General features: G+C 41.3%; 1 protein-coding gene across 4 annotated transcripts in view; it reads left to right on the forward strand.

Annotated features, from left to right (window-relative positions):
• Positions 1-14,209, forward strand: part of LOC100990116 (phosphofurin acidic cluster sorting protein 1) — a 198,789-nt gene that overhangs the window by 121,083 nt on the left and 63,497 nt on the right. For all 4 annotated transcript variants that reach the window (XM_034933066.4, XM_034933063.3, XM_034933064.3 and 1 more), the window contains exon 2: positions 2,382-2,469. In XM_034933066.4, coding sequence (XP_034788957.1) covers positions 2,382-2,469 — 88 coding nt within the window. The remainder of the gene's footprint in view (positions 1-2,381; positions 2,470-14,209) is intronic.

The raw sequence follows: 14,209 nt of genomic DNA on the forward strand, positions 1-14,209 counted from the left end.
GTGCTCCTTCTGGAGGCTGCAAGGAAGGACTGTTTTCTTGCCTTTTCCTGCTTCTTGAGGCTGCATATTCCTTGGCTCCTGACCCCCTCCCTCCATCTTCAAGGCCATCAGCCATATCTCCAGTCCCTGCTTCCTCCTTTGACTCTTTCCTCCCTGGCCCCCTCTTTTAAAGGCTGTTGTGATCATATTGGGTCCACCCAGATAATCCAGGATAATCTCCCCATCTCAGGAGCCTTAACTTAATCACATCTGCACAGTCCCTTTTGCCATGGGACTTTGCCAAGGTACCATATTCACAGGTTTTGGGGATTAGGAGATGACATCTGGGTGGTGGGGGCTGGGTATTTGGTCCACCACAAAGAGATTAGTTAGAATCCAGCTCTGTCATTTACTGGCTATAAGTGAATTTGGGCAGGTCACTACTCCACTTGAAATGTTTTTCTGTTGCATGCGTAGAACAGTGAGCCCCCCAACACACATCCACACAGTCCTGTTTTTGAGGTCTAGGTAAAATGATATAGATGAAGAGACCTGATAAGCTTTCATACATTTTATTTGATTTTGATTCTAGCTTAAAGCAAAGAAAGAGATTTGTTTTTCTTTGTGTTAGTCAGCAGGTCTTTGAAAGTACTTGGGTGACTGGGCGTGGTGGCTCACGCCTGTAATCCTAGCACTTTGCCAGGCCGAGGCAGGCGGATCACCTGAGGTCAGGAGTTTGAGACCAGCCTGGCCAACATGGTGAAACCGGTCTCTACTAAAAATACAAAAATTAGCCAGGCATGATGGTGGGTGCCTGTAATCCCAGCTACCCAGGAGGCTGAGGCAGCAGAATTGCTGGAACACGGGAGGTGGAGGCTGCATGAGCCAAAATCATGCCACTGCACTCCAGCCTGGGAGACAGAGTGAGACTCTGTCTCAAAAAAAAAAGAAAGAAAGTTCTTGGGTGAGGTTAATTCAAAACCAGAATTTAGTTCTGTTGACCTGGATTTGTCCTCCTTTAAAAAAAAAAACAAAACATGAATTATATTAATTTCTTCACATACTCTTGTTAATCTGATTTTAGCTAGAAGCCATTTTAGGAAACTTAATGTAACAAATATTTGCTGAGCAACTATATACTGTGCCCAGCATTTGGGCAGATGTTGGGGGGAGAGCAGTGGAGAGGCAAGCCTACTGCCTGCCCGCCGGAAGTTACACTCCAGTGGCATGATAGGAATTGTGCTGGGGACACATCACAGACTTTGCAAGGCATCGGGGGAAGTTCTCCTGGCAGAAATGCATAACCCAAGGCTGAGGAGGCGTTAGGTGACAGGGTGGTGCCAACAGAAGGAACAGCAGCCTCCAAAGGCCCTGAGGCGAGAGAGGGTGGCACTGCCACGGAGCCAAAGGAAAGTTAGTGTGGCTGGAGCTGAGGGAGGGCTGTGGAGACGCAAGACAGGGGCCTGAGCAGGGCCTAGAGGGCCTCAGCACGGAGGAAAAAAGAGGCATGAAATCCAGCCGGATTCTCTGGACTTGTCATGACTCTGGTAAGCAACATCCCTCATGTGTACCGTTCCCCAGAACCTCTCCCAGGAGAAGAATGTGTAAAGACTTTGACCACCCAGGCAGCCATAGAAAGGCAGCTTCCAGAGTCTCCCTCCCACTCCTGCTGGAAGTCCAGGGTGGCCCTGCTGTGGTAAGGCCAAGGTCAAGTCAGAGCAGAGTTACTGAGACTCCACAGTGAGGGACAATCCTGTCACTTTTGAGTTGCGGGGAATTTCTTGATTTGTGGCACTGAAGATTTTCTGCATATTTGGAGCAAAATGCAGCTGAAATAGAATTTGTGACCATTTAACCATTTCCTGCCAAATGATGTATGTTTTGTTTGTGTGGATTATCTCCTCTTGCTAAAGATTTACATCTGTACATCTGTCAGGTGTGATCAGGTGGAAAGTAGAAGAGGAACTGTGTGATTCTCCTCCCTTGGTCTCCTCTTCCCCCTCAGAAATGGCTCCAACATACTAGGCATGGAAAATGTTTTGCCTTTGGCTTGAGATAAATGATATCCATGGAAGTTCACACAATAATGTACCTTTTGACACTTAACTTTAGAAGCTGGGCATGGTGGCATGTGCCTGTGGTCCCAGCTACTCAGGAGGCCAAGACGGGGAGGATCCTTGGGCCCAGGGCTCCAGTCTGGGCAACATAGTGAGACCCATCTCTTAAAAGTATAAACATTAAGTAAGAGGGGATGCTCTTCTACTGAGAGAGGGGACCCCTGGGACTGAGGACAGCGTTCTCACATTCTTACTTCAGGTAAGGCAGATTGCCTAACCAATTGTTCATCACTTTTCTCGTAAGTTCCTCGCATATGACAGCATCTTCCTTCTCTGTTTTTCTAGGCTATTCAGCTTGACCCTGAAGAAACTCGTCATGCTAAAAGAAATGGACAAAGATCTTAACTCAGTGGTCATCGCTGTGAAGCTGCAGGTGAGTGGGGCAGGACTGTTTGTTCAGGGCCCAGGGAAGCTGGATAACCATTTGCCCACTGCTGCGGCTTCAGAAACACTACTGGGACCACCTCTGTCTTCCTCCTCTCAGCACAGCAAGGTGCACAGTGGAAAGATAACAGAGCTCACGGGACCTTCTGAGCCCAGCTCTGCCTCTTGGTTAGGGCACTCAGTTTCTTCAAACCTATCTTTGTCTGAAGAACAGAAATGGTTTTTCCTACACATACTGTGAGGATCAAGTGATATAGATCCTAAAGTGTTTATTGTAAACTACTCAGAAATTACTAGGCTGGCTAGCTTTGGTTTCAGTCTTAGTCCCAGGATTGCTAGATCCAGGTAGATGCACAGGTATGGGAAGCACTTTGAAGGTTTTCTTTTATTTTCTTTTGAGACAGAGTCTCGCTCTGTCACCCAGGCTGGAGTGCAGTGACGCGATCTCGGCTCACTGCAAGCTCCGCCTCCCGGGTTCACGCCATTCTCCTGCCTCAGCCTCCCTTGTAATTGGGACTACAGGCGCCTGCCACCACGCCCGGCTAATTTTTTTGTATTTTTAGTAGAGACAGGGTTTCACTGTGTTAGCCAGGATGGTCTCGATCTCATGACCTCATGATCCGCTTGCCTCAGCCTCCCAAAGTGCTGGGATTACAGGCGTGAGCCACCGCGCCCAGCCTGCACTTCAGAGGTTTTCTATAGGGTGGAAGAAACTTACAGATTGTTATTTCAGACTTGGCAATTTAAAGTTTACTGGGATATTTTATCTCTATATAAATCCCACGTATAACTCCTTACATTTGGTATATTCAAGGGACCCAAAATATTTCACAAACATTTGTATTCTTAAGTATTCCTGAATTTAAGGAAAAGAGAAGGGAAAAGCTGAATTATAGAAGGGCTCAGGAATTTACCTGTTGCCAGCTAATTACCAAGCGACAGAACTGGGACCAGAAACTAAAGAGTGGGTAATTTGTGTGCTCATTAAATCCCATCACCAGACCTCCCTTAACTGATTAATCCTTTCTGCTGATGACTCCCTGGAGTAGAGTGAGATTCTGCAGTGCCTCTGGAGTCACTAAATAATGACTGGAGTCTTCAGCTTAAGGATGGTGTATTTACTGAATTCTTATTCGTTGAAAAATAGCAAACTGTATGATAACTCCCTACTAACCAGAATATTTTATTAGCTAGTTCACCTACTATGCTGCAGTTTATTGTACTATATCACCTTCATTAAAATCAACTTCTATATCACTCTCAGTGTGTGAATCATATATTGAGGTGCCTCGGCCTCTTTCTGGGATAAAGACGTTAGTCCCAAATACATAATTTAGTCCTCAGAACTTAAAATGTTGGGCCGGGCACTGTGGCTCACACCTGTAATCCCAGCACTTTGGGAGGCTGAGGCGGTGGATCACTCAAGGTCAGGAGTTCGAGACCAGCCTGGCCAACATGGTGAAACCCCATCTCTACTAAAAATACAAAAATTAGCCAGGCGTGCATGTAGTTCCAGCTACTCAGGAGGCTGAGGCAGGAGAATTGCTTGAGCCTGGGAGGGAGAGGTTGCAGTGAGCTGAGATTGTGCCACTGCACTCCAGCCTGGGTGACAGAATGAGACTCCATCTCAAAACAACAACAAAAACTTAAAATGTTTTAATTACTCATGAATTCCTGTGTGTCCCACCTTATATTCTAATTCCCTGTTCATTTTATGCATAATTCCTTCCAAATCTATGAAATGTTCCCAGAACACTGTGTTGGGAAAGCAAGTGTGGGACAGCAATGTGAACTATTAGTGTCTTGTCCTCCTCTCCCGATTTTGGTCCCCATTTCTAGGTCACAGGCAGTGTTCCCGTTTTCAGGAATTGCTTCCTTTGCTAAAGAATGTTTCTGTCCTGTGCCAACACCATTGGGGTGGTTTTGAAAGTTCCCCACTGCGTTTGCCATCCCTGCAGCTAAATGCTTTTGCCAAAGAAATAATTTATTTCCTGATTAAATATTTAAGATTCTATAATTCTAAATTATACCAAAACTACAAATATTTTGAATTTTTAAATTGTTCTACTTCCAAGCAGCTGAAAGTAATTACAGATGTCACCACATTCATTTATTCAGTCACTTATTTATGCATTCATATAATAAATACTTATTGAGCATCTATTATGTGCCAAACATTGTTCTAGGCACAGGGGATAAAGCAGTGATCAAAACAGACAAAAATCCCTGCCTTTAAGAAGCATTGAGCAGTAATTCCCCAAAGGAGATCTGCAGACCCTGAGGTCTCTAAGACACTTCCAGGGGGTACAGGAGGCCACAACTATTTTCATGATAATACTGTGGCATTATTTGCCTTTTTCAGCATGTTGACTTTTGCACTGAAAGTACAAGAGCAACAGTGGATAAAGCTGCTGGTGCCTCAGCACAAATGCCCCCAATGTCCCAGAGGTCATTGTGTTGTTTACCATCTCATGAGTGAAATAAGAAGATAAAAGGGCTGGGCACAGTGGCGCACCCCTGTAGTCCCAGCTACTTAAGAGGCTGGGGCATGCGGGTCACTTGAGCCTAGGAGCTGGCTGGAATGAGCTGTTTGTGCCAGTGCACTCCAGCCTGGGTGACAGAGCAAGACTCCGACTCAAAACAAGGGAGAGAAAGCCAGTTTTGCTTAAGAATGTTCTTAAGAAAGCAGTAAAACGTGTTAATTTATTATATCTCAACCTTGAGTCTGCATCTTTTTCATATTTTGTGTGATGAGATGGGACGTGTACACTGAGCACTTCTGCCTTGCAGCAAAGTTCGATGTCTGTCTCTAAGATTAGAGCCTGTGTGAGGTGGAGCTACTGAGTTGTGAACCACAGTAGCTGCTTTTTTCATGAACACCATTTTTACTTCAAAGAGGGACTTCCAGACAAACAGGTTATTTAGACTCAGGTATTTGGAAGGTGTTTCCTTAAAATTGAACAGAGTTACCCTATCAATTCAGGGAAAACAACTTAATATTGGTTGCCAATGATAAATAAAATTTGACCTTTTTTTTTTGTTTGAGACAGAGTCTCTCCCTGTTATTCAATGGCGTGATCTCAGCTCACTGCAATCTCCATCTCCTGGGTTCAAGTGATTCTCCTGCGTCAGCCTCCTGAGTAGCTGGGACTACAGGCACCCACCACCATGCCTGGCTAATTTGTGTATTTTTAGTAGAGACGGGGTTTTACCATGTTGGCCAGGTTGGTCTCGAACCCCTGACCTCAGGTAATCTGCCCACCTTGGCCTCCCAAAGTGCTGGGATTACAGGCATGAGCTACCACACCTGGCCAAAATTTGAGCTTTTAAGTAAAAATTAGAATTTTGGAAAACTTGCTTCTGTCACTGAAAGCTTAACAGCTTCCCAGTTCTTAAAGACTTTTCTGAAGAAGTCAGAAGTGATATTAAACATTTTTAGTTTTTTATATTGTATAATATGTAACATTTGAATATTTTCTAAATGACTAATGCATGAGTTTACAAAATCATGCTGGATAAAAGATCCTTTCAAAGAACAAAATAGACCAGTGGATTGGGTTTTTAACTTTCTATTTTAAAATACTTTTAAATGTACCCAAGAGATGCAGGGTTAGTCTAAAGAGTTCCTGTATACCCCACCCAGCTTCTCCCAACACTAATATCTCTCTTAACCATGGTACATTTATCAAAACTAAGAAATTATCATTGGTATGATACTATTAATTAAATTCGACTTCAGATTTCCTAGTTTTTTCATTAACGTTCTTTTTCTGTTAATTGGATTTTAACATATAAGAGCACAAAAGTCTTAGTGATATTATTTAAAATTCTACTTTGGAAAAAAAATTTTTACTTTGCAACTAATCTTTAGGAAACTACCACTTAGAGAGTTAATGGTGTAGTATCAAAGGAAAATAGTCCACAACTGGCTGGTCACAATGGCTCATACCTGTAATCCCAGCACTTTGGGAGGCCAAGGTGAGAGGATTGTTCAAGCCCAGGAGTTCAAGACCATCCTGGGCAACACAGCAAGACCCCATCTTTACCAAAAATAAAAACTATCTGGGCATGGTGGCATATGCCTGCAGTCCCAGCTATTTGGGAGGCCGAGGCAGGAGGATTGCCTAAGCCCAGGAGTTCAAGTTTACAATGAGTTATGATCACACCACTGCACTCTACCCTGGGCAACAGAACGAGACCTTGTCTCTAAAAATAAAAAATAAAAATAAATAAAAAATTCCACAGTTGTCTGAAAAGGCTGTTAAAATGCTCCTCTGTTTTCCAACTGTGTATCACTTTGCATCTGGATTTTTTTCATATACTCAACCAAAGTAATGTTTTGCAACACATTGAGTCCGAAATAGGAATGAGAATCTAGTTGTTTTCTATTAAGTCGTTCATTAAAAAGATTTACAGAAATGTAAAACTATGCCATCTCCCTCATACACTGCTGTTGGGAATGTAAAATAATGCAGCCACTGTGTTGTTTTGTTTTGCTTTTGTTTTTATTTTAGAGACAAGGTCTTGCTGTGTTGCCCAGGCTGCTCTCAAACTCCTGGCCTCAAGCAATCCTCTCGCCTTGACCTCCCAGTGCTGGGATTATAGGCTTGTGCCACCATGCCCGGTTCTCAAAAGGTTAAAGACAGAGTAACCATATGACTTAGCAATTCTACTCCTAGGTATGTCCACAAGAGAAATGAAAACACACAAAATCTAACATGCAAATGTTCATAACAGAATTATTCACAAGCTAAAAAGTAGAAACAATCCAAGTCCATCAACTGATCAATGGATAAATAAAATGTGGTCTAGTCATACAGCTTCGGAATACTATTTGGCAATAAAAAAGAATGAAGTACCTCCATGCTCCAGGTGGATGAACCTTGAAAACATGATGCTAAGTGAAAGAAGCAAGACACAAAAAACCACATATTGTATGATTCCATTTATATGAAATAGGCAGATCCCTAGGGTCAGAAAATAGATTGTAGTTGCCAGGGGTTAGGGGTGGGGGTGGGGGTGGGCAGACTGCAGAGGGTGATAATTAAAGAATATGAGGTTTCTTTGTTGAATGATGAGAATGTTCTGACACTGACTGTGGTGATGGTTGCACAGCGCTGAACATACTGAAAGCCATTGAATTGTACACTTTAAATGGGTGAATTGTGTGGTATTTGAATCATATCCCAGTAAAGCTGTAATTTTTTTAAAAAACTATGTCTTCTCACTAAATTATTTTTGTTTGGGGAACATATATTTTTCATTTTAAAACTTTGTATGTAAACACATAATAGGTTTATTGTTAATTTTAAATGGATTAATAAATATTTTAAAATATCTGTTTTAATTCATAATATGGTGACTATTGAAAGATAAACCTACATAAACAAAATATTGATAGATATACCTACATACACAAAAGCTATTTGGGATTCTAAGAGTGTAAAAAGGGCCGGGCGTGGTGGCTCACGCCTATAATCCCAGGACTTTGGGAGGCTGAGGCAGGTGGATCATGAGGTCAGGAGATCAAGACCATCCTGGCTAACATGGTGAAACCCCATCTCTACTAATAATACAAAAAATTAGCCAAGCGTGGTGGCGGGCACCTGTAGTCCCAGCTACTTGGGAGGCTAAGGCAGGAGAATGGCGTGAACCCAGGAGTCGGAGCTTGCAGTGAGCCAAGATCGCACCACTGCACTCCAGCCTGGGCAACAGAGCGAGACTCCATCTCAAAAAAAAAAAAAAAAAAAAAAGAGTGTAAAAAGGTCCTGAGGCCAAAAATTTGAGAATTATTATAGTAGAAGGAAAGAAACATAAAGAAAATAAGAAAATTATATATAGGCATTCCTGAAAAATTTTGTTTTATTTTTTGAGATGGAGTTTTGCTCTTGTTGACCAGGCTGGAGTGCAATGGCGTGATCTCAGCTCACTGCACACTCCGCCTCCTGAGTTCAAATGATTCTCCTGCCTCAGCCTCCCAAGTTGCTGGGATTACAGGCATGCACCATCACACCTCATAATTTTTGTATTTTTAGTAGACATGGGGTTTCACCATGTTGGTCAGGCTGGTCTCGAGCTCCTGACCTCAAGTGATCCACCTACCTTGGCCTCCCAAAGTGCTGGGATTACAGGTTTGAGCCACCACACCCAGCCACATTCCTTAAAATCTAATCCATTCCTGAAAATATGATGGATGGCAGAAGCCTATATTTTATTATTTAAGTGGGAAAAATAAGAAATACAGAATATCACAACACTATAATTGTGGTGTGTAAATTACTCATATTTTGAGTAGGAAGACTAAAAGACGAGCCTATCAAAAATAATAACTATGGGCCAGGCGCGGTGGCTCATGCCTGTAATCCCAGCTCTTTGGGAGGCCGAGGTGGCTGGGTCACCTGAGGTCAGGAGTTCGAGACCAGCCTGACCAGCATGGTGAAACCCTGTCTCTACTAAAAATACAAAATTAGCCAGGCGTGGTGGCACATGCCTGTAATCCAAGCTACTCAGGAGGCTGAGGCAGGAGAATCACTTGAACCCGTGAGGCAGAGGTTGCAGTGAGCCAAGATGGCGCCACTGTACTCCAGCCTTGGCAACAAAGCGAGACTCCATCTCAAAAAAAAAAAAAAGAGGGAGGGGGGATGAAGTTGAAATATAGAGTTTTTATTGGTTTTCTCTTTGCTTCTTTGTTTTTTGTTTTTGCAATCAGAGTTAACTTACCATTCAGTTTAAAATAATGTTTTATAAGATGTTATTTGCAAGCCTCATGGTAACTGCAAATCAAAAAACCCTAAAACAGATACACAAAAAATAAAAAGCAAGAAATTAAAAACATACCATCAGAGAAAATGACTTTCACAAAAAGAAAGACAAGAAGGAAAGAAGGAAGGAAGATAAGACCACAAAACAACCAGAAAACAAATAACAAAATGGCAATAGTAAGTCCTTACTTATCAATAATAACATTGAATGTAAATGGACAAAATTCTGCAATCAAAAGACGTGGAGTAGTTGAATGCATTAAAAAACAAGACCCAGCTGGGCACAGTGGCTCATGCCTGTAATCCCAGCACTTTGGGACCCCAAGGCGGGCAAATCATGAGGTCAGGAGTTCGAGACCAGCCTGGCCAACACAGTGAAACCCCATCCCTACTAAAAATACAAAAAATTAGCTGGGTGTGGTGGCGTACGCCTGTAATCCCAGCTACTCGGGAGGCTGAGGCAGGAGAATCGCTGGAATCTGGGAGATGGAGGTTGCAGTGAGCCCAGATTGCACCACTGCACTCCAACCCAGGCAACTGTGCGAGACTCTGTCTCAAAAAAACAAACAAACAAAAAAAACAAGACCCAGCTAGGCACAGTGGCTCATGCCTATAATCCCAGCACTTTGGGAGGCTGAGGTGAGAGTATTGCTTGAGCTCAGGGGTTTGAGACCAGCTTGGGCAACATAGTAGGACCTTGGGTCTACAAATAATTTGAAAAATTAGCTGGATGTGGTGGTGTGCACCTGTAGAGTCATCTACTCAGGAGTCTGAGGTAGGAGGATCACTTGAGCTCAGGAGGTTAAGGCTAAAGTGAGCTATGATTGTGCCAGTACACTCCACCTTGGGCAACAGAGTGAGACGCTGTCTCAGAAAAACAAAAACGAAAACATGATCCAAACATCTATCGCCTACGAGAATCACACTTGACCTGTAAAGACACATAGAGACTAAAAATAAAGGGTTGGAAAAATATACTCTATGCAAATGGAAACAAACAAACAAAAAAAGAGTAGGAATAGCTATACTTATATCAGACAAAATAGATTTCAAGATAAAAATTGTAAAAATTGATAAGTTCATTATATAATGATAAAGGGGTCAACTCAGCAAGAAGATATAACAATTGTAAATATATATGCACCTAACACTGGAGCACCCAGATATATAAAGCAAATATTACTAGAGCTAAAGAGAGTGTTAGACCCCATTACAACAATAGCTAGAGACTTTAACACCCCACTTTCACCATTGGAAAGATCATCCAGACAAAATAAAGAAACATCAGACTTAACCGCACTGTAGACCAAATGGACCGAATAGATATTTACAGAACATTTCTTCCAATGGCTGCAGAATACACTTTTTTTTTTTTTCGTTAGCACGTGGATCATTCTCAAGGATAGGCCATATGTTAGGTTACAAAACAAGTCTTAAAACATTCAAAAAAAAAAAGTTGAGGCCAGGTGTGGTGACTCACGCCTGTAATCCCAGCACTTTGGGAGGCCAAGGTGGGTGGATCATGAGATCAGGAGATCCATAGCATCCTGGCCAAAATGGTGACAGCCCATCTGCCCTAAAAATACAAAAATTAGCTGGGCATGGTGGCAGGCGCCTGTAGTCTCAGCTACTCAGGAGGCTGAGGCAGGAGAATTGCTTGAACCCTGGAGGTGGAGGTTACAGTGAGCGGAGATTGCGCCACTGCACTCCAACCTGGGCGACAGAGTGAGACTCTGTCTCAAAAAAAAAAAAAAAGTTGAAATAATATCAGGCATATTCCCTGACCATAATGGAATAAAACTAGAAATCAATAGCAAGGAATTTGGAAAGCAATAGGCACACATGGAATTAAACAGTATGCTCCTAAATGACCAGTGGGTCAATGAATAAATTAAAAAGGAAAATTGAAATTTTCTTGAAGCAAATGATAATGGAAACACAACATATCAAAACCTATGGGATACAGCAAAAGCAGTACCAAGAGGGAAGTTCGTAGCTATAAGTGCCTACATCAAAAAAGAAGAAAAACTTCAAATAAACAACTTAATGATGCTTCTTAAAGAACTAGAAAAGCAAGAGCAAACCAAACCCAAAATTAGTAGAAGAAAAGAAATAATGAACATCATAGCAGAAATAAATGAAATTGAAAAAAAAAAGTCAACAAAACAAAATGTTTTGGGTTTTTGTTTTTTTTTTTCCGAGACGGAGTTTTACTCTTGTTGCCCATGCTGGAGTACAGTGGTGCAATCTCAGCTCATTGCAACCTCTGCCTCCCAGGTTCAAGTGATTCTCCTGCCTCAGTCTCCTGAGTCGTTGGGATTACAGGCGCGCACCACCATGGCGGCTAATTTTTGTATTTTTAGTAGAGACGAGGTTTCACCTTATTGGCCAGGCTGGTCTTGAACTCCTAGCCTCAGGTGATCTGCTTGCCTTGGCCTTCGGTGCTGGGATTACAGGTGTGAGCCATCACACCCGGCCAAAGAGTTGTTTTTTGAGAAGACAAAATGGATAAACCTTTAGCCAGACCAAATAAGAAAAAAAGAGAGAAGACACAAATAAATCAGAGATGAAAAAAGAGGTGACTGACACTGCAGAAATTCAAAGGATCATTAGTGGCTGCTATGAGCAGCTATATACCGATAAACTGGAAAACCTAGAAGAAATGGATAAATTCCTGGAAAGATACAACCTTCCAAGATTGAACCATGAAGAAATTCAAAACCTGAATAGACCAATAACAAAAAATGAGCTAGATGCCATTAACAAAGTCTTCCAGCAAAGAAAAGCCCAGGCCTTGATAGCTTCACTACTGAATTTTACCAAACATTTAAGAAGAACTATTTCAAAAAATAGAGAATAATTCCAGACTCAATCTATGAGACCAATATTCCTCTGATACCAAAACCAAAGAAAGTGACAGGGCAGTATCTCTGATGACCACTGATACAAAAATCATCAAGAAAATACTAGCAGAGTTTAGCAACACATTAAAAACATCATTCATCATGACCAAGTGAGATCCCAGGGATGTGCAAGGATGGTTCAGCATACACAAATCAATTAATGTGATACATCATATCAACAGAATGAAGGACAAAACCCATGTGATAATCTCAATTGATGCCAAATGGCTGGGTGTTGTGGCTCCCACCTGTAATCCCAGCACTTTGGGAGGCCAAGGTAGATGGATCGCTTGAGGCCAAGAGTTTGAGACCAGCCTGGGCAACATGGCAAAACCTCATCTCTAGGAAAAAAAAAAAAAATATATATATATATATATATATATATTCTGAAAAAGCATTTGATAAAATTCAACAAGGCTTCATGATAAAAATCCTCAAAAAATGGGTATAAAAGAAACATACCTCAACACAATAAAAGCCATATATGATAGACCTATTGCTTGTATCAGACTGAATGGAGAAAAACTGAAAGCCTTTCCTTTAAGATCTGGAACAAGACAAGGATCACCACTTTCACCACTGTTATTCAGTATAGTACTGGAAGTCCTAACTAGAGCAGTCAGGCAAGAGAAAGAAATAAAGGCATCCAGATTGGAAAGGAAGAAATCAAGTTATCCTTGTTTGCAAATGATATGCTCTTCTATGTGGAAAAACCTACACTTCACAAAATAACTATTAGAACTGATAAACAAAATCAGTGAAGTTGCAGGATACAAAATCAACATACAGAAAATCGGTAGCATTTCTATATGTCAACAGTGAACAATCTGAAAAAGAAATCAAGAAAGTAATCCCATTTACAAGAGCTACAAATAAGATACCTAGGAATAAACTTAGCCAAAGAAGTGAAATATCTCTATATTAAAAACTGTAAAACATTAATGCAAGAAATCTAAATAGACACACAAAAAATGGAAAGATATTCCATATTCATGGATTGGAAGAATCAATATTGTTAAAATGTCCATACCACCCAAAGCAATCTACAGATTCAATGCAATCCCTATCAAAATACCAATGACATTCTGCACAGAAATAGAAAAAAAAATCCTAAAATGTATATGGAACCACAGAAGACCCAGAATAGCCAAAGCCATCCTGAGCACAAAGAACAAAATTAGAGAAATCACATTATCTGACTTCAAATTATACTACAGAACTATAGTAACCAAAACAGCATGGTGCTGGCATAAAAACAAACACCTACACCAATGGAAGAGAATAGATAATCTAGCAATAAATCCATACATCTACAGTGAACTAATTTTCAACAAAGGTGCCAAGAACATACACTGGGGAAAGGACAATCTCTTCAATAAATGATGCTGGGAAAACTGGATATCTATATGCAGAGGAATTAAACTAGACTGTTGTCTCTCACTATATACAAAAATCAGATAAAAATTGACTGGAGACTTAAATCTAATACCTGAAACTATGACACTACTAAAAGAAAACATTTTTCCAACTGCTTTGGCCACTAAAATAATAAAAATAAAAGAAAACATTGGGGAAACTCTCCAGGAAATTGATCTGGGCAGAGATTTCTTGTGTAATACCTGGCACTGGCAACCAAAGCAAAAATGGACAAATGGGATCACATCAAGTTAAAAAGCTTCTGGGCCAGGCGCGGTGGCTCATGCCTGTAATCCCAGCACTTTGAGAGGCTGACAAGGGATCCCTTGTCCATCTGACAAGGGATTAATAACCAGACTATATAGGGAGCTCAAACAACTCAGGAAAATATCTAATAATCTGATTAAGAAATGGGCAAACGATCTGAATAGACATCTCTCAAAAGAAGACCTACAAGTGGCAAACAGGCATATGAAAGGGTGTGTAACATCATTAATTGTCAGAGAAATGCTAATCAAAACTACAATGAGATATCATCTCACCCCAGTTAAAATGGCTTTTATCCAAAAGACAGGCAATAGTGAATCCTGGTGAGGATGTAGAGAAAAGGGAACCCTCATACACTGTTGGTAGGAATGTAAGTTAGTAT

The sequence above is a fragment of the Pan paniscus genome, chromosome 9 (genome assembly GCF_029289425.2).
Source record: "Pan paniscus chromosome 9, NHGRI_mPanPan1-v2.0_pri, whole genome shotgun sequence".
NCBI lineage: Eukaryota > Metazoa > Chordata > Mammalia > Primates > Hominidae > Pan > Pan paniscus.